Genomic DNA, 26601 nt, shown 5'->3' on the forward strand with positions numbered 1-26601 from the left:
CTAAATTACAAAATTTGTTATTTTTGATCAATGCGTTCTTGAAGATAAGTTACTTGAACAACAATCTTAGAATGATTAAAATTATTTTAAAGCGATCTCATATTGGTCTTATTTAACACGTCTTTAGATGCTACACTTATAAAATATTTGTATTTTTAGTGGAAATGTTGCGGAATTAACGGACCTGCAGACTGGAACAAAACTGATTGGATTAATCAGAATCGTGTACGTCAACAGAATATCAATGACATCAAAATTACGGCCCATAACGTCACCATTATTGGAAACAATTCCAACTTTGCTACAGATCCAAAAGTTTGGGACTTGCCTGAACTTTCAATATTAGTAGGAAAATCGGTCAACAATACAAACCCGCATTGGTTTTCGGTCAAAGAGGATCAGTTTATACCAGATTCTTGTTGTGCCAGAGATTCAGTAAGTGACAAACATATACAAGTGTATACTTTTAAATAGTTATAGCTTAGTTACAATGAAAACGTTTATATATTTTATGCACCTTTTTTCATATTTTCAATAGCTTTTATGTAACATGTTTTTAATTAGTTTACGAATATTTAAATAATTTTAATGGTGTTTAGATTGTGGAGATGAACAATAACGATGTTGTCAGTGTCGAAAAATGTCTTATATGGGATCCAAATAACCCAGAATTTAACAACATGTTTATTTACACAGAAGTAAGCATTAAGGATATTTTAACTAAGAATATATGTTTTAAGAGGTTACGGTTTAATGTCATTTTTACAAAAGAACAATATCATTTCTTGTGTTTTTTCTTTTTTTTGCAGGGATGTAAAGCAAAAATTTCGGTTTACTTTTGGCTTCTTGGTTTAATTGCCATTGGAGTTATTTTTGTAGAGGTAAATAAGTTTGTCGTTAAGATTAATAAACTTTAAATTGTTACAACTATACCCAAACTCTTTTTAATATTTTTAGATCTTCGGACTTTTATTTTCTTGCTGTTTATACAACGAGTTAAAACTAGCAACAGCCTAACTAATTAAATACTGCAGATTAAAAATACATTTTTCTAGTGTTTTGTATGCTCTATGAAACAAAGTTTATTTTAACTATATACAACAATTTGGAATCACTGAACATAGGAAATTCCCCAAACCAAAAAAGCACAAGATTTTAAAACACGTGGCTTAGAGATAGCAACGTTTTTTAAGCTTTTTAAAATACATTAATAAGGTTCTTTATTTATGCGTATACTATTTTGATTATTTATTTAGTTAGACTAATACCTACATTATAAATTAAGACCAGAGTAGTTATTAAAATAGTTTTAAAATGAATTGTTTTTTGTTAAAACAGCTAAACGTGTTATAAAAACCATAAAAGTATGTGATTCTAAAATATGTTACGTGCTTCTTGTAAATTTAAGAAATGTAATAACAACGTATTTTATTTAAACTAAACTTGTAGGAACATGGCCAAACAGGTGCCAAAAACCATGTGGCAGAATGATTACCAGCTGACTAGGTAATTTTTATCCATACAGCCATATTGTTTTTAACTGTCATATTTTACGGAAAACAGGGTCAGGGCTACTAATGTTACCCATTGTTAAGGTTTTGTATTTAAAATATTAAAAACCAGACAGTTTTAAAAATATTTTTATTTAAGCAAAAATTAATTATAAATATATAATACATGTCATTAAAATAGTTTTGCAATTGTAAGAAGTATTGCTAAATTGAGTAACACTTATTAAAATGGGGTTAATAAGAAAAAATGTGTTTAAAGAAAATGTGAATATGATTTATTTTAACAAAAAGTAAAACTATTTTGAAGAAATGTTTTCTCAAACTTGAATAAAATGATGTATATGAAGAATTATTTTACTTAAAAAATAAAAAATAGTAAAAACATAGCGAAGATAGTACCTTTTTAAGTTAAGTAACAATGACAAAATATAAAAATCGAGCTAAATAGAAACAAACAAAAACAAAAATAAATTGAAGAAAGGCATTTAGTTGTTTGTTTGCAAACACTCTACTTTTCCCATCTTGGCGAGATGATCACTTTCTCTTAGAATCAAATATAAAAAACTAAAATGTTTGTATCACACGTAATACTCTTTGTCTTGTTCTTTTTTCGAGGAACCGTTTCTAACAACTGAACCGTTTTTAACGACAACTTTTTTGCCTTTTGTTGGTGTCATACCAAAGTCTCTTTCTCTTGCATCAACATTATAAGTAACATCTCTACTTTTATATCGATACATTATTAACAAAAGTAGAAGAATACAAATGCCAGCAGCTGTTGCAATGCCAGCAATCATTGCTGTGGTTATGCTTGATGCTTCTACCACAGCGATTGGTATCCTTGTATCCATGGTAGTTGAGGAATCATTCCCATTTGGGGATTCTGTTGTGTTGATGATTTTTTTTCGTTTTGTGATTGTTTTTGTGTCCTTTGTGGCATCTGGTGTTCTTCCCATCATCGATACTCCATTGTTTTCTGCATCTGTTGCGTAGCGAGTCATGTCAGAGGGTTCATAATAAGAGGAAGAGGGGGAAATAGGGGGTAAAAAAGATGACTTAGTCACAGAAGATAGAGAAGGTGAATAAGTAGAAGATTTGGTGGATTTAAAGGTAGAAAGAGGAAGAATGGGGGTGGGAGGTGGCAAAGTAACAACTTTGGTACTACTTAAAACCGGTTTTGGATGGTTTAAACCTGTCAAATCTGGTTTTAAAGTTGTCCTTTTGTTGTTAATGCCACCTGGTGGTTTGGTATCAGAAAAGTCTTGTGTTGGAATATCATTGCCTGGTTGTGAAGGAGTGGTAAAAATTAAAACAGGTGCATTACTATTTGTTAAAATATTAGTGCTTGGCATGCGTAGTGAGGTACTATTTTCTGCAATTAGAAATTGCTCAGTGGTATATTGTGGTTTTGTTTTGTTGTATTGTTTTTGTGATGTTGTGTATTTCTGTGTGAAATTGTTGGTATTTGAAATGGGACTGATGTCTTGCAAAGTTGGGTTTTGGGTTGTTGTTGTTTCAGTTTTATTCTCAATAACACCAAACTCTGCTAAAATGTCTATCATTGAAGCCATTTCACCATTTTCTGCTTCAACTGTTTCTTTTGTTGGCTTAATAATTTGTTTATTGTTTTTATTGCTTAAAATATTGGAATTTGGATAATTTTGAATTCTTTCTTCAACTTTGTTGAGCTTTGGTTTGGTTGTGAACTCAACTTCTTCGTAATTTTTACTCGGCAGTTCTTCATCAAATATTTGCTTAGTTGTGAACAGATCAAGAATATCTTCAAGACTTGGTTTATTTTCTGGGTTCTTGGTAATTTTGTTGGTTGCTGGTGTTTTATTTTCTTTGTTAAATTTTTTTTCTGAAACTTCATCGATGTAAAAACCATCTTTGCTTTTAGTTTTTTTGGTTGTTAAAAATGGTTTTAAAGTGGTTTTCTTAGGCAGAGTGGTTTGTGTTGTGGTAAAAAATCCCATTTCAAATAACAACATGTCAATGTCATTTGTGTTTTGTTTTGGTTTTTGTGTGGTTGTATGTATGGTTGTTTTACTGGTGTCAAAATCATTGTTTATTAAATAACCAGAACCGGATTCGTAATCTAGAGGGATTGTAATTAGGAGAAAATGGTAGTGGTGAAGGGAAAAAGAAAAAACAAAATTAAAATTTGGTTAGTTTGCTGCATAATATTTTAAATATAAATTTGTACAATAATTTTTTGCAATTATATTTTAACAGTTTTAATATTTATTTTAAATGTAAATAAAACTAGAGCACAGCACAACACACAAATTTAATTAAAACTTACATTTTTTATTTCCTCATGTGTGCACGCATGCAAAAATAATACGTGTCGTCAGGAAAGTAATTTAAATTTTAGTTTTGCATAAATATAAATAAATAAATAAAGAAATCTCAAACAATTAAGTGCTTAAAATGCTCAAAATTAATAAGGTGGCTTGGATTGATACATTAATTTTCATATTTGTTGCTGAATTGTTACAATCTTTCTTTTTTACTTGGGGTTTGTATACATAAACTATTATTGTTAGTTTTAGATAATATGTTTTTTTTAGATATTATGTGGTTATGGTGTGATAGTTTAATGTTGATTAGTTTGTGAAGAGGTTAAAGTAAAGATTTAAAGTTAGATGGGGTTGGGTAAAAATATAGAAAAGCTCAGTTAGCCAAACCACAAAAAGCAAAGTTGCTTGTAAATATATCTCAATCAAGTTTAAAAAGGTTAATTTTTTGCTTTTATTTTATATAAAATAATTTTTTGTATTCCTTTTTTGATTTTTAACTTGATTGAGTATTATATTTATATGTTAGTAAGTCAGGCAAACTGAGCATTGGAAAAATGGCATGCACTAATTATAAACTAATTTGTTACTTAAATAACTAGAAAATTATTAAATTTGCCATGCTATGTTAAATTAAGGGGAAAATTAATTGTTTTGTATTAATTTTTTTATTTATAAACATTATCAAATTAAAAAAATAAATTACAACTTTGTTTAAAAATACTTATTGTGAAGGCGCTGATGAATGATTTAATTTAATAATGTTTATTTTTTTTTTTTAAATATAAAAAAAAAAAAAAAATAAATCAAATTTGTACCTGATGTATTTGGACACATTTCCTCATCATCACAATCATAAACAATTGGTCCTTTCACCTAAAAATTTGTTTTATTGTTTAGTAAAGTTACAAGTTTCAGCAGCAAATTTTAAACCTATTTGCAAGTAGTTACAATTTGAATTGAATTAAAAAATTTCTATTTAGAAACATTTTTATTTTGGCAAGTTTTTAAAACTTAATTTTTTAAAATCAAAATTACTTCAGAAATATCGGCAGATGTAAAAGTAGTTAGTGTAGCAATGGTTGTCATAGGTTGTAGTATTGTGGGAGTAGTGGGTGGCAATAAAGGGGGCTCCCCTATTAAAGTTACATCACCAATAATGTCGATAAGCGGGTCATCTAAAATTGAATTTGAAATAATAAAAAAAAACAATTAATCATAAACTTCACCCAAAGTTCTTTGGCCAAGTTATGCCATAATTTTAATCAAATAAAATAAAGCTATTTAAGAAAAAGATCCTACTTTGTGCTGCCAACTGGAATACTCTGACATCATTAAAAAAGAAGCCCATCATTTGACCTCTGAAAGGTCGTTGAATAATTGGGGTTGGTGCTCGTTTTTTGCGGTTGCTAAGAGAACTTGTAAATTCATTGCTTAGCAACCCTCCAATTTGAATCATTGATTGAGAGTTGAAAACTGAGTTTCTATATTCTATTAGGAAAAGTTGTTGTTAGAAGATTTAAAAAGCTTTATATTACCCTAGAAAAATAACTTGGTATATATGCAATGTGAATAGTAAAAATTAATACTAACCTAAACAGTCGTTAAAATAGGCACAGTATATCATTTAAATGTTACTAAAAATTCTTTCTAAAAAGTTAAACTACTGTTGCAACATGCATTGTAAAAAAAAATATTTAGTAAATGAAAAAGGAGTGAGTATTCTCTTTATCTCCTTGAAAAATAGATCACAGAGCATGCAACCAAATCTAGCTTCGGTAAAAGTGTGTGTAAACTAGTTGGCAGACATAACTAATTTTTAGCATTTGTTTTAACTGTATATAACAAGTGTAGTGTTCAAAAGTTAAAGGGGAGGGGGGATTCTGATTCAAAACTAGAGTAAATGTGTTTGGTTACATACTCTGCTCTCATTTTTGGTTTATACCTTTGTTTTTGAGCCACACGTCTATAGTGGGACGTGCAGACGGTGGAATAGCAGAGGCAGCCAGAGCAAAGCGAGCACGTGCATTTCCTACAAGAAAAATTGGGTGAAAATTTCAAACAAACTTGGTTATTAACATCGTGCAGTTTAACTTGTTCTAATGTTTTATTGGTTGGTTATGGTGTTGCTTATTATTCATTTTTATTTATCTTACAATTTATATTTCTATATTTGATTGCATTTAAAAAAAAGTATTTTTGTATAGTTCAATAGTGCTCTTGTATGTCATGTCTTTTTATTAAATTGTGCATCTAGTTAGACTTAGAGTATATAGGTCACTGTTTTTTTTTTATTTCTGTTAAATGATCTCCAACATTAAAATGGAATTTGTTTTTTTTTAACTTGCATGATATTCCAAATATCTAAAAGAGGTTTGTTTCAAAGACCCAAAAACTAGTCACAAGTTAAGAAAAAATGTCATGCAAAATCTAACAGATCTTTTTGATTAGTCACTACGTAACAAAGGATTTTAAACATTAAAAATTTTATTATACTTTTATGTTCAGTTATTATGTTATTTGCTGTGTCTAATATTAAACACTATTATAGTTACAACTAATCAACATCTTTTTATTTACAACAGATTTAAGTGTGTTTAAATGATTTTGTATATTAACCTGCTGGACTAACTGTTCTTTCTGGCCAATTATCGACACGCATTGTCGCATTCATCCATTGTCTCCGAACTTGCACGGTGTGGTACTGACCATCTGCAACATTCATCGGCTCCACAACTTCTATGTCCCTGTTGCCGACGTTGTAACGCAAGGTAACTTTTCCTCGATTCTGTGCATTTAAAATTTAAAGTTATTTAACATATTAAAACTTTTATAGAGTTTTGAAGATTGAGCACTTTGTTCCATTAGTTTAAGAAATTTTGATTATTAAATTAGACTTGTCACATTCCTTTGGATGGAAGTATTTTAACTAACTAAACAAAGGGACAAACTAGTTAACCATACATTTAAGGTTTTTATTAATGTTTTATAAATCAGACCAAAAATTGTATCAACAACTTCCTATTATTAAACAAACAAATCAGTTCAACAACACAAAATTTTGTTAATTCAAAATTAAAGACAAGTTAGCGCAAGTAAACAACGACATGAGAGTTATGATGTTTTAACACAAACCAATCACACAAACAGGGGTTATTACTATTACACCACTAGCAAAAAGAACCAGGTTATTAACCAATCAAACGAAAATATTATCAACCATTTTTTGTGTGTCATGCCAAACAGTAAACAACAAAAAAATTCAAGAAAAATGGTGGTTATTGTTAAAGACACCAAATTGATTAATATATTTTGTTAAAAAAATGACACAAACGCATCAACCATTTGCAACAACTGATATTTTGACTCACTAAGAACAGAAGTATAAAATCTCTAGGTTGAGTGTTCATGGCTGAACTTATTTTGACCAATACAGCGTCAGTGTCAGAAGTGGCAAAACTAATATCAAGAACATCATAACGCACACTACGCAGGGGTGGGGGAAAACGGTAAACGAGAACGCCATTATCGAAAAGATATGCCGTAGAGTACATATTTTCTAATATAATTACAAAAAAAACATTAACAACAAAATAAAATAAAGAAAAAGCCACAACTTTACCCCATCTACTAATTAAAATTTGGAAAATGGACCAAATTAAATTTTGATTTGAATTACTCCAATTTTTTTGTTTTTGAACTGTAGTAGAAGGGGTAAACATGGGTTAAGAGTGAAACTCACGATAAACAATTGTAGATAATCTTGGGCACTAGACTCCGTCTGTCCAGTAACTTGCATAATTAAACCACTTCGCTCTATTGTGCTAAAACCCAGGGCAAATGTATCTACCCTTGTGCTAGGGTAACTATTAGGCCACCGGTACATTATTACCCCATTTTCAGAACCAAATAAAAATGTAGTACCCTCTGTAATTTACGTAACATGGTTTAATATTAAACTATTTTGAAGTTTTTTTTTTACTTAAATTGTTGGGTTATATATTGTGGGTACATGCAATTATTATCGTGCATAGTTATCCCTATAGACATGCTTAAAATGAATATGTAAAAAATGTACTCATTTTTTTTATTCAAAGTTTAAGTTAGTTAAATGTATTCAGGATGATACTAAAGCTAAATTTTTTTTTGTTTGTTAGTTTGTTAAATTACTACAGTTTAGAATTATGGGTAAAACAACATATTTAGTTATACAAATTATTTATTAAACAAATTGTTAGCCTGGATATGTTTGCATACAGTTGAACTATATAAATTTTTGTATTAATGGAATGCTGACATTTTGTTGCCAGTTCACTAATTTCTATTTAAACTACTTTAGGTAACACCCCACATAACATTGTGTTTAACCTAGCATTAAAAAAACAAAGATTTTGTTAAAATACGAAGCAGTGCAAATATTAGTGTTGGCAAAAACAAATCACCCGTGTTTTAAATCTCTTACCCGGTAAAGTTCGAACGTCTAAAAGTTGAAAATAAACATTAAATTAAATGTTCTTTATATATTTGAATGATAAGCTTTGTTTGTATTAAGTGATTAGGTGAAACTTTTAAGTGTATAAATGTTTTAATGATTAAATAAACTGTTGTAACTGGCATAAATTATTTTACGACATTCAGTTTGAACAATTTTTGTGTGAGTTTAAAAATGTGTGCCAGGATTGGTATTCTATAATGAGGTGAAATTGGTACAACATTTTATTACACAATATATTTTTAAAACTTATATTCTGTGAAGAGAATAATGTAATTAATATTAAAAAAGTATAAAATTAAAATAACATTTAGTTTAATTTGTTTTTTTCAAAATGAGTTACAGAAATTTTTTAATTGAAGCACATTAAATTTATATACCAACTAACTTACGTTGTTCACATCGTTGTCCAACGAATGAAGTAAGCGAACAATCACATGTATACGAGTCCCATTGTTGTAAACAAATTCCTCCATTCATACATGAGGCTGGGGAGCAAGACTTTCGCGGTCCTTTTTTTTTAATACATTTTTTGTATTTTAAAATTTAAACTGGCCATCTATATTTATTAATGATAAAACACACTCTAGGCTTAACTCTGTTTTGACTTTTAATTTAACTTAAATTAAATATCTCTCTCATATATTTTACCTTGACAACCTCTGTTAACCGATCCTACAGATACTATTTTATCCCTGCCCATGATATCAATTAATCTTCCATTTAACTCAAGTGATCCCAGGCATCCTTGAAAGCCAGTTCTTGAACCAATTTGATTGGGCAAGTTGCTGTAGTACATATCTTGTCGAACGCCACCAATAAACAAGTAGCCTGAAAAATTTTAAATTTAAAGAAGATTGTTACCTTTTGTTTATTTAAATTATTGTAGGATAGTATAGAAGATGTAAATATAGATTGTTTAAAATAACTATCAGTTGCAAAAAATAGCTGAAACTTTTAATTAGTATTCCTTCGAAATAAACTAATATTTACCATTAAGATCAAGTTTAGAAAGTTGACCATTTGTCCCACTATAAGTGGTTACCATTTGATCAACTGATAAAGTGTGTTCATTTTTGTCGTTCATGGTAACTCTGATGTCATGCCAATCATTATCACTAACTATTTTCATGCCAGGAACAGTTAAAACCTAATCAAATAAATATTTTAGGTTTTAAACATTTTTAGTGTAAATATAAGTGTGTATGGTTTAATTTTTTTAAAGGCTTGTTACAACACAGAACGTAGTAATTTTTTAACATAAAAAATTATTAGGAGAAAATACACTTACGCTACGTTACAGTTAACGTTATATGAAAAGTAACTAATTAAATATCACCAAAAAATTGTTTTTTATGTACCTGAGCACCATTTCCAAGGTTGTAGATGTAGTAAATCTTTCCATTAACAAGTTCGATTGCAATATAATCCGAACTTGTCCCTTCATATAAAATTAAGCCATCTCTTACTGTTGTTTTTATGGTTAAAAATATGTCCATAGATCTAAAAGAAAGGTTAAATTAATATTTAACATTTAATGAAAAAAACAGATATTTTTTATTTAAACCTAAAATAAACTTACGAATATGCATCTAGGGCATCCAGAGAAACATAACTGCTTGAATCCCTGAACGTAACAGCATTTGAAACTATGAAGTTATCTCCGAATGATGCGTTTGTAATACAGGACAGAGATCCGTCCAAGCAACTGAAAGTAAAAAAAATTATTCATAGTAAGATTAAAAAAATATTTTCCTATATGTTTTTAAATTATAAATCCAAAGATTGAGTTATAAAAGTCGGTTCGTTTGCGAAAAGCGCGGAAGTCCATAGTATGTTAAAGATAAACCACAGTTTGATTACAAGTTTACCTTTCGGCCAAGTATACGGTGTTAAATACGACGTTGCTGATCGTTCCCGAGAACGCAGGTGTCGTCGAGCGCGATTTCATAGGAGTCGGTAGGCCACGTGACGTCACCGGTGACGTCATAATTTTGCCGAGATGTATGATGTCGAATTCTAGTTTGTTGTGGCGCCCAGATAGCGTATCTAAAAAGTGACAATGTAGAAAAATGATTTTTAAAAGAAGGTATTGAGTTCAATTCCCAAATGTAGAATCAACCCAGGGTTACAGTAAGTATGTTCTTAGATTAAATATCTAGACAAGCTGGTAACTTGACAGTAAGGGCGTATCAATATTTAGTGTTTTGGTAGAATTAACAACGAATTTTTAAGTTTTAGAATAAAAGGTCAACATATACTAATCCAGAAAAAATAGTGAAAGAATTTTTTTGCTACAAAGCCTTGGGTATTAGTACTACTAGATTAAGCCACCGATGCATATTAATATTCGTCTAAAAAACTACAAGAAAAACAGATAAAAACTAAGGTAGTTAGAAGTGTTCAATTATTTATAAACTATTTGCTGTGACCATTAAAGGAATCCTGCCAAGTACATAAAGATATCCAAAGAAAAATATTGGTATCATCTCTACAGCTGACAGAATGATTAAATATTGGCTACAGAATATATGGGACAATGATTAAGAACAGAATGATGAAAACTTCAATTTTGCGCTCTCTTAATCAGCATCAATAATAGATTACAATATTTTTTCGTCTAGTTAACAAGAAGGAAGAAAGAAAAAGATTTGTTTTTATAATGTTAATAATTTATAGAGGTTTACAATTTAAAAAACTTAAGAAAATGTTAAATTTGTTTTTATCTCAGACTTAAAACAAACTTTTTAAATACAAAATTCATTTTTTTGGATTTGAAAACTAAATTTGAATGTTATCAAAAATGATTTTTATTTATTATATAAATAGAAAAGGTTATTAATAAGACACTAAAAGCCACCTTTGTTAATAAGCGTGTAATAATAGATAAAAAAGTGAATCACCAAATAGATTAGCATGCCTTTTGGTTATTAGGTTTTCTAAGTCTTACCACATTTTGCAATTGATTTTGGCATATTTGAGCACTGAGAAGCTATCGGAAAAATTTTAATTTTTTTTATAAATTAAATTTTTTCGTCGATAATATATTTTTAAAAGAAGGCCTTATTAAAAATAATAAAATAAAAATAATAGATTTAAAATCTGACCAAGGCTATATAAAATCTATGGTTCGATAATCATAAATAATTTAAAGTTTTTACTTCGATAATTTTTTTTAAATGACTAAGCGTAAAAAGCGTGGTTTTCTTAAGAATATATTTTTAAAATTATGCAGGCCAAGATTTTTTAATAAGCCTTTTGTTATGATTGAATATTATCTTCAACATTGGATTTAAAAATTTTAAAAACTTACATCTTACTATACTAAACATTTTATTTAACTTTAATTCATTTCAAGCGAAATTAAGAATATTACAAAATTTGAAATGAATCAATTTTAAAAATTAAAATAGTCCATAAACGTCTTATCCAAGGGCTAATTTTTACTTTAAAGTTAATCTATTATGTTAATCGATATTCATTGCAGACCGACATCAATATTATAACCCTTTTTCTTAAACCAAATAGATAGCGCTAATATAAAGAAAAAAATAGGAGTTTAGTAAGTATATATACTTAATCGATATTTGGTTATGTTAGTTTATGGTGAACGTAAATTTAACGCACTCTGGCGTACCAGGGACATATTAAAACGTTTTATTTAATGATGTAAAATTTGACATTTACTTTCTCAATTTTATCGATTTTGAAAAGATTTTTGGGGTGGCCTAATTTAATATTATTCCGAAGAATCGATCTAATTGACAGGTCAAGTTGTTTGCAAGAAACTTTTAGTTATTTTAAGTTGATAATTTAATTTTCGCTGTCTTTTTATTTTGATTTATAAGTGTTAAACACAAAAAATTGGGTTCACTAGGTTAGCTTATTGATTGTTCTGTATTATTTAGTTTTAATCTCAATTCTTAATAATTTTTTTTTTTAATTTAATTTTTTTTGTAAAATTCATTAAAACAAAACTTACTTCCCGTCCGTTTTCCATCCACATCCAAGTTAATTCTTCTTCCCCTTCTGTTAACTTTAAGTGTATGCCACTGTCGGTCGTTTAGACCCCACCCCTGAAGCATAACTTCAGGACCTTCGCCTGTCAATTAAACGCATGTAAGAAAAAAATAATTATTTCGCCAGGTTGTTTGCAGTTTGGTTACATTTTTGATTTACTTATTTTAAACTCTGCCTATTGTAACAAATTCCCCATTTTCTTATTTCCTTAAAGTTGTTATCTGCATCTAGTCACGTGTTTACACTTATAGTCACGTGTTTACACCTTATGTCTATCACGTGGGCTGTACCACGTGACTTGTTAGTTAAAATGTATTGAAATGTTATGTATAAAGTATTCGTGATTCGAGTTGTGGACAACCGTACGTATTCTTAAGCAATAAAGTACTGAAAATACTACTACGGCCTAATATACAAGAGGCTACAGGCAAGTTACGTGACACTATTTATTTGCCAATAAATGTTATCACGTGATTATATTATGCCATCAGTTTATCTAATGTTAAATGATGTGGTTATGATCATATCAAAAAATTGATATTTATAACTTGTAACCTGAATTTACTCATTTTCATTTCCCATTACGTGCCCAAAAAACAACATTATTAATTATTGATGACGGTAAATTAACGATTTTTCCTCAAAAAATTGACAACTATTTTATAAGCTAGCGGTAAAAACAATTTTCAACATTACCGTATCATTTGTTTGACATTTGTTTTTTGGTATTAGTTACTTTAAAATTTTACGTGGTAATAAATTAAGTTAGATAATGACCACAAAATAGTACTTCAATGTTTTGTACTAAAAAAATGTTTTGTGTAAACATTTGCATTATGGGCGCTTGACTTTGTTTTTGTTAATGCGAAAAAATTGTTTAACTTTAGAAGTCCATCCCCAACCTGTTAAATATTTCATTGTATCGAGTGGTGTGTTGTCATTATAACACGTAATTCTGGCACTGACTGATCACCCTAAAACTCGTTTCATTTTTAGATTTTTCTCAGTATCCTTAACCGCGCTGGCATTTTCTTTCGTCACAAGTCAATGTCTATTATACCGCTTTGATGTCATCAGATGATCAAATACGTCACGAGACTGAAATATTTCTAATTATATCTTGCGTATACGTAGACATCAGTAATTATCTGAACGTTGCTTAATTTTCCTACCGAAATTAAAGCTGCATTTGTATTAAGCTTTTGTGTAAGAATTTAAAATGTTTCTGCATTTTAATATAAACAGATTTTATCATTTTTGAATTTTAATGCAAATATATCAGATTTAACCACATGAATATATTTTTTTATTTAAAATTATGACTATGGCATGTTTACTCTAGGATTGCTTATAATGTGGTTTATAGCATTTTATTTTGTGATTGCTTATAACTTGGCATATAGCATTTTATTTGCGATTATTGCACGAGTTGAGTTTGCGTTTGATCCTTTTGCTGCGGATACAAACTTTTTTGCGTTCCGGTTTAAATAATTAATGGACTTCAGTTGCGTTTAAATCGCTTCCCCGAAAACCGAAAACAAGACGAAAATCAATTTTCTGCTAATTTAGAGCAGGCATTAAAAGGGGATTATTTCGCTTTCTTGATTTGCATTTATGAAGTGATTTATGGACGAAATATGACTTTCAATTTATTAACGTTTCTTGCGAAATTTAACCAACTTTACTCGAATAATTTCAAGGTTTTGACTTATAACGTTTTACTCGTTGTTTAATTTTAAAATTTGATTTCAGTTTAACAAACTCGTGGTTTAGTTAATTAATTTGTAGATGCAACAACCAAACTGCAATACTCTTTAAAGTAACACCGCCAAAATTAAATTAACCCATTATGGGACATTGGATAATAACCCTTACAAAGCATAGGTTACAAAACAGTATAACCCATTTTTACAAATTAAATTTAACCATATTATTAACATGAAATGAAAACATAAAAGTGATTTATGAAGTGCAAATGACTTACGAGGTGCAGTGCAGTTTTTCAACGAACAATCTGTACAATAAACATAATCAAATTATGTTTAAAATTATTTAAAATAAATCTTAATAAATTTAACAAACAAACAAAAAAAAATCTTTATATTTTTTATAAAATATTTAAATAAAAAAATTTAATTTTTTTAAATTGTTAATTTAAACATAAAATTATATAAATATTTAAAACAAGACTAACCTATATTTATGGTTAGCTTTATTTTGCCACCATTGACAATTTCAATCTTTAACGAATCTTTACTTGTATTTGAGGTAGTTGCAAATATTAAACCTGAATAATTCGTGATTAAAAAATAACCAAAAAAACGAAATTAACTTCATGTAAAATGCAATACATTGGTAATTATGTATCTTTAAATGTAATCTTATAGCTTATTATATTCTTATTTGTTTTGCATGTAAGAACACCTTATTAAAAAGATAATATTCGCACGCAGGGACATCTTTTTTTTTAAGTCCGTAACTTTACAAATTCTATAAAATATGAGTACCATAAATATAGCTAAACAATACATAGTTTATATAAATTTTTTAAATTATTTTTAAAAATGTTAATTTCAAAATTGTCAGTCTTAGTTTTGAAATGACCTTACTTTTTAAAGTTGTGTAAATTTAAATTGTAAATCTTGTTTTTCAATATTAAATGTTAACTTACCTCAATATTAAATGTTAACTTACCTTGACTAAGTGGAGTTTTAAATCTGAGCGAAATTTCTTCACCCTCAGTTTGAATTGTATTTGACATTGGAAAAGTCATAAATTGACTACCGTCAAAACCAACTATGGTAGCAGCTAAGACATAAAACGATAATTTGACCTTGTAGATTGTAATGGAGTTCTTAACAAGACCAACAAAGGGCTGCCAGTTACATAAAAGATCATTAAAATATAGCAGTTTTTACTTACATTCTTCACAAGTCGTCCCTCTAAATAGAGTGTCGCTACAATCGCATATAAACCTGTTCATACCCTCCCCGCACTTACCCCCATTTAAACAGGGGCCCGACCCGCATTGACCCGAACTCGCGCCTGCGCAGTAGGGACCTATGTCACGTGACATTGAGTTCGGATCGTCTGCGGCTGCAGATTTGGCTAGAGACTAAAAAATGAAAAAAAAATCATAATTAGATCGTTTACTAAGTTTTCAATAAAGTATTTTGTGATTTTTTTGTATTTTTAAGGTATTTTGTTTTTTTGGGATGGGACTTTTGAACTGATTTTGGCCAATTTACCTTAAAATAGGATGTGCACATATTAAGTGGAGGTCCATGCAAATGCATACATTGCAAACATAAAAGTGTTGCCATTTGTATTGCGGCTGGCGACATTGCAACCTCTTTAGCCATTAACATAGTATCCATATTTGACAACCTTGTTTTTTGCAATTCTAAATTCCTAACTTTGTTTTTTGGAATATTTTTTTTAAGGTGATAATTATAATAATGTAGGTTGTTCCGTTTTTCTGTTAAATCTTTCGTCAGTTTAATCAATTATTAATCAACACCTAAGCAACGTCTAAATATAGGTGAAAATCAAAGTAGGATAGGGGCCTGGTAAATCAATTATGTTCGTTCTATCGCACATTGCTATCTTGCTATCCCAAAACTGATAGCCTTATCTTAGTTAAATTTGTTAAAGTAATTGCATTCTACCTATAACCTTCTGTATGTGTAATTTACGTGCTAGTTCTACGATATTTATTATCATTTTAAGGCTATCTAATAGAAATTAGCTTTTTTTATATAAAATTTTAAACTACTTAGTTATATGCCCAAGCTGTATTTGTTTTTATAAACTCTGCCTAAAATTTGTTTGCAAAATTTGCAACCAGAATGTTCTATCTAAAATAAAAACGTGCGACTAATAAAATGTTCCGAATATTTATTTTGTAATATAACTAATTAAATTCCCTATTCCTTAGCGTAATCAGCGCTGAAAGCTAAACTGTGCTTTTAGGGGAAATTACTACGGTTTAAAGCCTCGTTACAAGTTTCCTAATCTCCCCTAAGATTTATTTTGAACTTAAGAAAAGTGACGACTCTCTGATTACTTTTCCGTACGCGAATTTCGCGAAAAACGAGAGAGTAAAAAAACTTTTTTCGTTTTCGGGAGCAACCTCTCTCGCTCGCCTTTTCCTATGGGGTTAATAATTGCACAAGGAGGCACAAATGGCTTGTAAGCAACGTCGTACTGTGTCAGGTAATTGCACGTCTTTATGTGAAATGACATTTGTCCGTCGAATTCGGCTTGTAAACATGAAATAATGGATAGCATGTTATTGATTTGTGACTTCGTTAATTAGTTTCTAATTCAACAGTAAATGGGAATAAATTGGTTTTGCAAGATAATTAATATTGACGCAGGCACAAATTCTAATAAATTTTTTACATATTTTTGATTATATAAAATTGGTTATTTTTAAGTAAAGCAAAAGGTTGTTTGATTTGACAAATTATTTTTGGACTCTTTGAATATTTTGACCTTCAGTTAATTGGAAAGTCCGTGATATTTATAGGTGGTGAAATTATAAAGGCTATCCTTTAACTTTATTTTATCTTTTTTTACTAATTATTCTTTGTAGTAAGAGTTACTTTTAAAGTTTGTCGAAAGTCCACTTCTGAATTATTTATTCGGTAAACGTTCTGTTATTTCATCTGCATTATTCATCATCTATACTCATCACATCGCTTTAAGGAGCTATAATTAAATATCCCCCGCCTGACGTCACAAAAAACTCTCTGTGACATCACAAGTGACGATTTAGCCACGTGTGCGTTTGATTCGGTTTAAATATTTATTAGGAACGACGATAAGATTTGTGAAATTTGAATGTCAAATTTTTTTTTTACATGTACGTTCACCTATTTATCCAAGATGGCGTTAAACTAAAAATAATTTTGAAAATAAATTTAAATTACTTGTAAGTCGATTTCGTCGCCGTCCAGTCGAAAGTCCTTGATGCAACCGATGTAGCCTTGGCGGAGAGGAGCAGTCCAGAGTCCCGCCAAGGCTTGGATAGAATTTCCAAAGTCAGCTCCACCAACGTTAAGTCCTCCGACTAAATTTAAATCTTCGCTGGAGCCCTGGCAGTTAGATAGTAATAAATAAGTGAATAAGTATTTAAAGAAATTTAAAAAAATGCAAGTCGTAGATTTCTTCTTTATATTAATCAGATTCAGATATTATATTTCAGTGTAGATGAAAAATATTAGAAATCTCAATAAGAGAAATTTAAGAAAGTTTATTAGTAATTGCATATACCTCTAGTGAGATTTTTTGTTATTAAATGATAAATATACTTTTGTGCTAGTTTAGTACAATAATTTGAAATTGGCAGAAATTTGACACATACAGTTATTGAGTTTTCGGTCCTGACACCATCGACAGATAAACTAATTGAATTTGTTGTTCTGATGACATTTATTCGATGCCACAAACCATCATCCACTCGTCTGTCATCTTTGCGAAACTAAAAAGAAATAAATTTAAAAAAGTGAAGTTTAAGATTTAAAAACTATTTTTACAAAGCAAAAAGCCCAGTATATAACAGAGAGTATTTGAAAAAAAACAAAAAAAACAGGAAATTTTATGTAAATTTTAGTATACACAACTTGGAATGATATTTGCCACAAATTAGCACAACAGCTAGTAACCTAACCCTTGTCATAAATTAGTTACAACTTACCCTCGATGATCCAGAGCCTAAGTTAACGACCAAGTAAAGAAAACTTTCGAAAATTTCCAAAGCAAATAAATCGCCAGTGTCACCTCTGCCATAAACGATCAAACCATTCTGTAAAAGTAACAATGAAATTTAATGGCAACTCTGAATTTATGATTTACAATTAAATTGATGTAAAGTTATGGTAAACTTTTAAAATAAAGACTTTGGAAATGGCATTTTTTATTATTTTTTTATTTTTTTATCCTAATTACCTGCTGAACAGTTTTAAAATTAAAATCCACCGATCCCTTCTTTACGTTGTTCCAACCCGATATTTGCAACCGAGATTGTGACGTCATAAACGTTACCGGACCGCTCATGTCTACGTCACTGCACGAAAAACTGATGTCACCTGACGTCATAACGCTACGGTCTCCGTCTCTGGCCAAGCGTGACAGGGGCAAGCGCACGTGGTTATTGTTCGAATATGTAACCTAAAAAGTCAAAGAAATTTTTATTAAAATTTTTTTTTATTATTTTTAATTTAATTTTTTACCTCTTTCAGACACCCGATAAAATTATTGGAAACACTGGAACCTGGCAGGTCAGCTGTCGAGGGACTTCCCCCTACGTAGATGACGTCATCCAGCGTGAGCTGCGTGAAGTCGTCCTGGAGAAACTTGGTGTTCATGTTCGCCTGATCGACGACGATGTCGACCTGTGACGTAACAACAAAAATTAATGAAGTCATTTTGCAAAAGTAAGTTTTATTTTTGTAGTTCTGCTAGCTAGGTTTTTATAAAATATTTTGTCTGTCACGTGATATTTTATTACTCATACCAAAGTAAACACGTGACATTGTCACGTGACTTAAAATTCAATTAAACAATAATGAAATGCATTTTTCAGCAATTGTCTTTTCAAAAATAATTCAAAACAAACAAATCATATTTTAATATACCGGTATTTCATTTTCCAATGAACAAAGTAATTTTCAAAGTTAACAAATTGAACAATTTGTATAAAAAACAAACAAAAATTCAATTACGAATTAAATATTAAAAAAGCAATCAAAACAACCTTTAAAACAATAAATTCTTACTGACATAACTCAGCCTATGCTTCACAGCTTAGACTGTATAGATTATGACGTCACAAAGTTGACATATGACGTCATTAAACGCGACACTTTCCAGTGTGTTAAAAACAAAAACCCTCCTTATTTTTCAAAGGAGTTGTGATGTCATTTTTTACTGTTGTTTCGTCATAAAATATATAACTACGTCATTAATTACGTCACAAAAAAAAAAATTCTAATTTTTTAATATTTAATTTTTTTTGCTGTCATTTAAAAAAGGGACTGACTTAGTTAAAACAAACTTATCAATTATTTAACGCCGAAAATTTGTCGTCTGCTTATTTTTGTTACCAAGAAGCCGCACTTCCTATACAGACAACCACGGAAAACCAAATTAAGTTCATTTTCGAGAATTTCGTTTTAAAATCGATTTTAAAGTTGAGTTTTGCACAAATCGAATTTAAAAAAATTAATATAAAAACTAAAAATATAAAATGGCATCTTTTTACTTAGGATGGGAAAAAAAATATTTTTTTTAAATATTTAAAAAATTTAATAATTTGGCAAAAAAATAAAAAAAAATTTAATGCGATAATGACATCACAATCCTTTCGCTTACTACACAAACAAAAACACGTGATATGATTATGACATCATAGCCGCCAAGTAAGTCACGCCACAGCGATCACAAATGACGTCATGGGGCAATGATTGAGATGAAATACCAATAACAACATTTTCGTTTGGTGGCGAGCAAGAGTTACGAGATGCTTTACCACTGCTGTCGCTTCCGTCTCTTCGATTGCCTGTGACGTCATAATTGGGGGCGGGAATAAAGAGATGACGTCATTAGTAAACTATTGACCTCGTTTTTAATACATTGGCCAAAATCATTTTATGTTTTTGTCAAAGTCAAATAAAGAAAAAAAAAAGAAAAAACGTCCCCCCCCCCAAAAAAAAATTGCATCGTTTAAAATAAATATCAGAGATTTTAAATTTAAACTAAAACTTTCAACAAATAAAAAACTAAACTTTTAACAAATAAAATTGGATCTTGATAAAAATGGCAATTTCGAGAGCATTAAAAAGTCTATTTTTAAATCCGACAGATAATAAATAATGCATTAAGATATTTTTCCTGTCCAGAATATAAATATAAAGAAAATAAATTTCAGGCCTTTAGATTAAAACGATATAGATCATGAATAATAAAAATAAATGGAAAACTTTTAACTGTTATTGATTGTGAAATTAAATTATTAGAATGTTTATTAAAATTTATTAAAACTGAATAATGTATACAAAAAGTTATATATTTGATTAAAAAAATTAAATAAATGTATAGTTTTTTTATTTGTCAGAATTTTTTTAATTAAAAACAAAGTTTCTTAAAAATATATACAATCAATATTTTCATATTGGTTGTTAACATTTAAAGTTACTTAATGTTATAAAAAAATCATTTTAAATATAAGTACTTGTCATTTAATAAACGACACCGGGCAAAAATAAAATCAAAGGTGATAAATAATATTTTAAATTTAATGTAGGAGTTTAGGCCCAACAAAAAATCAAATAAATAATTAAAATACTGACCTTGGCCAAACTTCTGTTGACCCGAACTTTATGCCATTTGTCATCATTAAAAGCTCCCTTAACACTTTCAACTAACACCACATAGGCACCTGATCCTAAGTTCACAACCAATTGAATGTTACCGTCCTTAATGGCTAAGTTCACGTAATCAGCAGATTTCCCTAAATTGAATAAAGTAAGGGTTTGAAAAAATCTTTTTGTTTGGCTTAAATTTCGGTAATTCATTTCGGTTGCAAATTTTTTAGGGTGATTGCAAATTATATAACAACATCTAGGCTTTAGTCATATATTATTAAGTATAAGGCCGCTTGTTTATTGATGTACACTCATCATTTCCATGTAAGCAGCTGTAAGCTTTCGTTGAGTGAATTAACAGTAATTGGTTTTGTTCGTGCATTTTCGAGTAGGTGTTTTCTCATAAAATTTTAAATTTGCTTATAGTGATTCATCGTAATTGGATATTCGTAATGTTATAATTGTTTATTTTTTTAGTAAAGTCTACATAGAAATATATGTGTCCTAAACCACGTTCTACGAACAAAAATACGGCTTAATAGATACTGTTATTTTTTAACATTTTTTTGCAAATTTTCTTAATGTAAAATTAGTTTTGTTCTGGTTTTTCACGCTGTAGTTACGAAAACCAAAAATGTTTAAAAAATCAATACAATTTTTGCCTGCAAAAATGTCTGTACAAAGAGCATAAAACACTAAACAAGTTATCCATTTTATTTAATTTATTATTGTTAAATATATTTTCAAAAACTAAATTCCCAAAAAAGCTTTCGTAATGTAGAAAAATAAACGATTTATAAAAAAAGTAAAAAAATTCTTTTGAAAATAAATTTATTTAACCTGTGTGTAAAATAAGTCCATTCGCTTGTCTCGTTCGAAAAGATAAAGTGATTTCATCATTAAAACTTGACACTGGTGTTGAGGAAAGGTCGTAACTGATCCATTCAGAGCCACGAAATGTGGCCACAGCGTCTGAGTAAGCTACAACACCAATACAAAATTTATAATTTTCTTAAAATCTTAAATTAAAAACCATTTTTTACCGATACACATTTCAACAAAGAATTTTAACTGAAAGATTTGTCAAAGAGGCCTAAACAAAAACGTATAAACATATATATCTCAATAAATAACACAAACAACTACACAAATGATATGGCATACTTCTATTACATACAAATGGATAAAGTCATAACAAATAGAACAAAAATGGCAACTTCAATTTAAATTTTAAATGCAACATAAAATCAGTTGTGGCCTTTTTCAGCCCAAAAAATTCTTCCAACAATCTTATATATTTCAACATAGAAATCACTAAAATATAAAAGTTGCTCGTCCGCGTTAATTCGTCCAAACGTCGATAAATCGATAATTTTAAATCTCAGGGGGTTTACGTTTACATTATTGGCTTAATTGCGAGCTATCTTTTCCTCATTACTTTAACATCTTTTTAAATGGCAATAAACGTTTTCTAAAAACCGGCAGCGTGGCGTAGTGGTAAAAACACTTGCTACACCATACATAAGGTCGTGGGTTCAATCCCCATTGATCTTATGCTGTAGCGCCCTTGAGTAAGGTGCTATAAAGGTATGAACTCCTGCTGAGCTAGCACTTAATCAGCAGTATAATTATCGGGCAATTATAATCTATAATATCCCAAACTGCCACAGGCAACTCGAGACTGGGTCGGAGTAACTGAGTAACTCTATGTTTAAGTTGTGCATTCGACTTTCCCACATCGAGGATAAAGATATATACAAAAAAAATGCTGGTAAACGGTAAATTACGAAAAGCGAGGAGATTTTTTTGCACGTTTTTTTTCGAAGTACAGACATTATGTAATTCAAAACAAACTGTTTTGATCTCCGTAAGAGCATTAAAATTTAATGCTGAAATATTTTATTACGTAACTGAAAGGTAGAATATTTATTCGAGTGTGGATGATTTGTCTCGACGGGGAGCAAAATTGACACGATAAAATATTAATCATAAAACTACCCTCCAAAAAAAAAGTTAAATTTAAAAACAATTCAACTATGAATAATTTGTTATGATGAAATTTTAAATTAAACAACTAGATGATTGTGACGTCACAATGAAATAGACGTAAACGTTACGTAATGCCCTGATGACGTCATAAATAACTTACCTTGGGCTGCCATCATAATGTCGTAATAGGCTTGTACATTAAAAAAACTTTTATTTTAACAAACTTTTTAAGAATTTTTCTGCAGCCAATTAACGTCACTGCGTCATTGATTACGTCATAATTAAATTTTAATTGTATTAACCTTCCGAGTAAAGCACTTAACTTTTCAAATGGATTTTTTAGACACAATTTATTATAATAAATATTTAATAAAGTTATATTCCAAATCGTTGGCAGGAAATTTAAAATAAGCCGAAAAAGTATGAGTGAAATAAAATTTAAAATTTAATTTAAAACGGATTAATATCAAAGGATATCGATTAGTATATAATAGCCTACTTGAAGGAAAAATAAAAGCCTAACAAATTTAGCCATTACCAATTTAAAAAATAGAAAAAAATAAATTTATATTTAAAATTAAACTTGTCTGATTTTTTGTAGTTTTTCATGCAAATTTAACATGCAAACCTACCTTTTGTACTTTGAGCTCCTAATAAAGTGTTAGCATGTATAAATAAGCAAGGCAAATTAATAACACCAACGTCAAAAAATTTAGGCATTTAAAATTACAAAAAAAAATTTAAAAAAAATTAATAATGTTTTTTCCTAAAAAAAATATTAGTTAAAAATTTCCATTTTTTTTTTTAATTAATAAATATTTTAAGCCACCGCAACCATTCGCAAGCAAGGGAAACCCCCGTTCCAGCCGACATTATCACGTGACCATGTTTTTCTCAACACAGCGAATAAATATTTTACTCACAAACCACCCCGCAACATTCGGTTATCACGTCACAAAAATTTTAAATATTTTAACTGTCACGTGACTTACGTTCCTCGCAGAATTTGCCGATGAATTTTGTGTTCGAACAATCGCACGCCGTCGTTCGCTCTCTGACGTAACAAACTCCATTGTTCTGGCAAGGGTTCCTAAATTTATGACGTCATTAGTTACGGAAAATCAAACCCATTTGAAAATAATTTTTCTACATTTTTTTAACAAGTGTTAAGTCATAAGGATATCCAATTGTGCTTTCTAGATATTTTTTTAAACTTTTGTTCTACATTTTTAGGTAAAGTTTGAAACTGAATTTCCAAAATTTTGAATTAACATTTTCCTACGAAAAATGTGAGTCAAATATTTAATATTTAAAAAAATTTTTTTTTGACTATACCTGTAACCAGTACAAATACGATCCGCCGCTTCCTCAAAAACTCCCTGCTTCTCAAAAGGTCTCACATACATTCCATTCATAACTATTTGTCGAATTAATCCACTAAACCTCGCCTCAAAATAAATGGAAGGCAGCGATAAAAGAGATAAGCGGAAACCTTTCGGTAATCCCCCGAAATAGGTGCCGCTCTTGGCAACTAAATCATAACTTCCTTTGCCTGTAACCGAACCTGTGACCCTCTGTTCGTCGACGATAAGGTTCATGTTAGGATAACATCGTTCAATGCGTACGCTATGCCATCGTTTATCGTTTAAATTGTTGCCCCCAGTTAGTACAACAGACGTTGGACTTCCAAACTTGAATCGAACGCGGATTCGAGATTCGGCCAACGTTATGGCGACAAAGTTACTAGTGCCACCGTCGTCTACGTACATTATAAGCGAGTCCGCTTTGTGGGTTCTAAATTGGAACGAAATAAACGTCTGGCAGTCGGTGTTTGTCGTAGGTGTCACAGTAGGCCATGATAGAAACTTTGCGTACTGCGCTAAGGTGCCGCTGAACCTATATCTTGAAGGTGGGTTAGATAACCCATTAGCCGCGGCGAACGACTCAGATTGCCGCTTAGAGTGACCTCGAACTGGAGACAGGCGTTTTGACCCGTGTTGGCTCGCGTAAGACATATTGAGAGTAAGAGTGATAACCGCCGTGACATAAATGTAGAATAAAGCTGATTTGTGATGCATTTTGCCCAATTTTAAGTAACACTTATTAAAAAAAAGAATCAGTAACTCTAAAAAAAATAAAGCGTTCCCATTTACTTTTTTATATTAAAAATTAAAAACCAACTCAACTTAAACTTCAAATACTTTGATTTTCTGCTTTCACCTACTGGCTTGCAAAGGCTAAACAAAATCAATAATTTAAGTCTTATATTTTTCGATATTTACATATTAAAGATTAATGCATTGTTAGGGATTAGGAGAAGATTATTTATTCAGGCGAAAAATCAAATTGAGTTTTCCCGACCAAAAAATTGATTTCGTTTAGACTAATACCAAAAAAATTCTAACATTTATTGTTAAATATTTAGTGTACTATACTAATAAACCCACCTATCTTTTAGACCTAGACATTAAGGGCAAAAACTTGTTAATTTATTTTAGAAAAATCTAAACTAATGTTCAATTAAACTTAAACTAAAGTAATACTTCACCTAGAATACAATCTGTGCCAAAGCTATTACATTACTATAACATCAACCTTATTTATCTTTGCATTTGATAAATAGACTTGCTCAATTGAGACTGCGCAATTCTTAGGTTTGTTTTTTATTGATTTTTTTCATATCTTTGCATTTTGTTCCGTGCATGAGGTATTACTTGGCAACCGCTTCACAAATCTTCGATTTTTTTAATCTAGGATATTGCTGTTTGATTGAAGCAGCTAAACTAAGTAATATACAAACCCTACACAAATTCTACTTTGTATAACTTATGAAACATTATATTAACACCAACAGTTCCATATAACTGTTGGTTTTTAAACACAACTCCTTAACCAAATCACTTGTTTAATATTCTGTCAATAGACCACATATTTAAAACTAATTGAAAAGACTTGATACAATTGTTATCAGGTTTAAAGTTATCAATACCACACTTGTTCTTAAACGGCCTTTATGTTTTAAAATAACTGTTATAATTTTACGACCAACTGTGTTTTTTTTTAACTCTTGGTAGACAAATCAATAACTGAATATGGGACTAATATAATAACTACAAAAAGATTAAAACCTTTTTTTTTATTATATCCTTAGAATTGTCTATAGGTCACGTGACATTTCGCTGATGACGCAGAGTTTAAATATTTTGAATTCATTACATTCGTCGAATCAATTAATAAATAATGATGTTACTCTAAATTCGATGACTAATTCTGTACACCCTTTTGTCAAACTTGAATAACCCCCAACCTAACAACTGCATATGTGTAATAAACTCAATTGTCCCATACTTAACTTGAAGTAACTTAATTTCCATTGGTTTTTCCAAAACTTAAAACCTAAACTAGTAAGTACTAGCATTTTATATATTTAAACGACCAGTTTTGATAACGTTTTATTCAAAGAGGCTTACATACCTTTTAACGCTAACTAATCGTTTACATCTAAGACCTATTTTCATTCGATATCCATTGTGTTATAACAGGACAATAAGCAAGATTAGATCGTATTTACTTGTTACGAAAAGCGATGGCCTATTATTTGAGTAATTCCTTGTGGTTAATATACTTTTAACGTTAAATATTACTACCAATATGTTACAATATACATGGTTTCTGTGAATTCGGTAATTTATATAGGTAAAACCAATTAGTTCTGACTGCCACCTTACATTAATATTTAAAACTAATTAACTCGTACCATGGAAAATATACTTTCAACAGATTTTTCTAAATAATTTACTAAAATGATATCTCTACAGTCTACATTAACTAAGTAAAATATACAAATAACACTTGGAACCACATAAAAAATGCCCAATAAAAAAAAATTAAAAGGCTTTCGTAAATGTTTAATTATCAAC

At 29.7% G+C, this 26601-nt stretch overlaps 2 protein-coding genes across 4 annotated transcripts in view; one reads left to right on the forward strand and one right to left on the reverse strand.

The window, feature by feature from the left end:
* LOC145755085 (claudin-7-like) overlaps positions 1-22229 on the forward strand; it is a 74324-nt gene extending 52095 nt beyond the window's left edge. Inside the window, exon 2 of the transcript XR_014284183.1 lies at positions 22219-22229. The gene's annotated coding sequence lies outside the window, so the exon portion shown is untranslated. The remainder of the gene's footprint in view (positions 1-22218) is intronic.
* Positions 1751-24716, reverse strand: LOC145755079 (neurexin-1-like). Of its 3 annotated transcripts, XM_082571281.1 has the most exons (29): positions 24017-24716; positions 23674-23771; positions 21533-21673; positions 20678-20838; positions 18560-18721; positions 18276-18497; positions 18025-18132; positions 17692-17808; positions 17258-17422; positions 15246-15438; positions 15018-15131; positions 14518-14610; positions 14308-14337; positions 12286-12405; positions 11254-11295; positions 10175-10352; positions 9886-10011; positions 9665-9806; positions 9297-9453; positions 8955-9134; positions 8696-8815; positions 8274-8291; positions 7554-7738; positions 6431-6599; positions 5757-5843; positions 5114-5302; positions 4850-4989; positions 4630-4687; positions 1751-3609 (listed from the first exon to the last, which is right to left on the reverse strand). In XM_082571281.1, exons 1-29 carry the CDS (start codon positions 24694-24696, stop codon positions 2090-2092), a joined length of 5715 nt encoding a protein of 1904 aa, XP_082427407.1. In that variant the 5' UTR covers positions 24697-24716; the 3' UTR covers positions 1751-2089. The 3 variants fall into 3 exon arrangements, with proteins under 3 accessions (XP_082427407.1, XP_082427408.1, XP_082427409.1); XM_082571282.1 differs by lacking the exon at positions 11254-11295; XM_082571283.1 differs by lacking the exon at positions 5757-5843.
* Positions 24717-26601: the final 1885 nt, after the last annotated feature.

This window comes from Corella eumyota, chromosome 6, assembly GCF_963082875.1.
Source record: "Corella eumyota chromosome 6, kaCorEumy4.1, whole genome shotgun sequence".
Taxonomy (NCBI): domain Eukaryota; kingdom Metazoa; phylum Chordata; class Ascidiacea; order Phlebobranchia; family Corellidae; genus Corella; species Corella eumyota.

Coding starts and splice junctions, on each gene's coding strand:
- LOC145755079 (XM_082571281.1), bottom strand. CDS start 24,696: ATGTCTTACGCGAGCCAACACGGGTCAAAACGCCTGTCTCCAGTTCGA. Junction 21,674..23,673: donor CGGCAAATTCTGCGAGGAAC/GTAAGTCACGTG, acceptor TTGGTGTTGTAG/CTTACTCAGACGCTGTGGCC. Junction 9,135..9,296: donor TTCTAAACTTGATCTTAATG/GTAAATATTAGT, acceptor AAAATTTTTCAG/GCTACTTGTTTATTGGTGGC.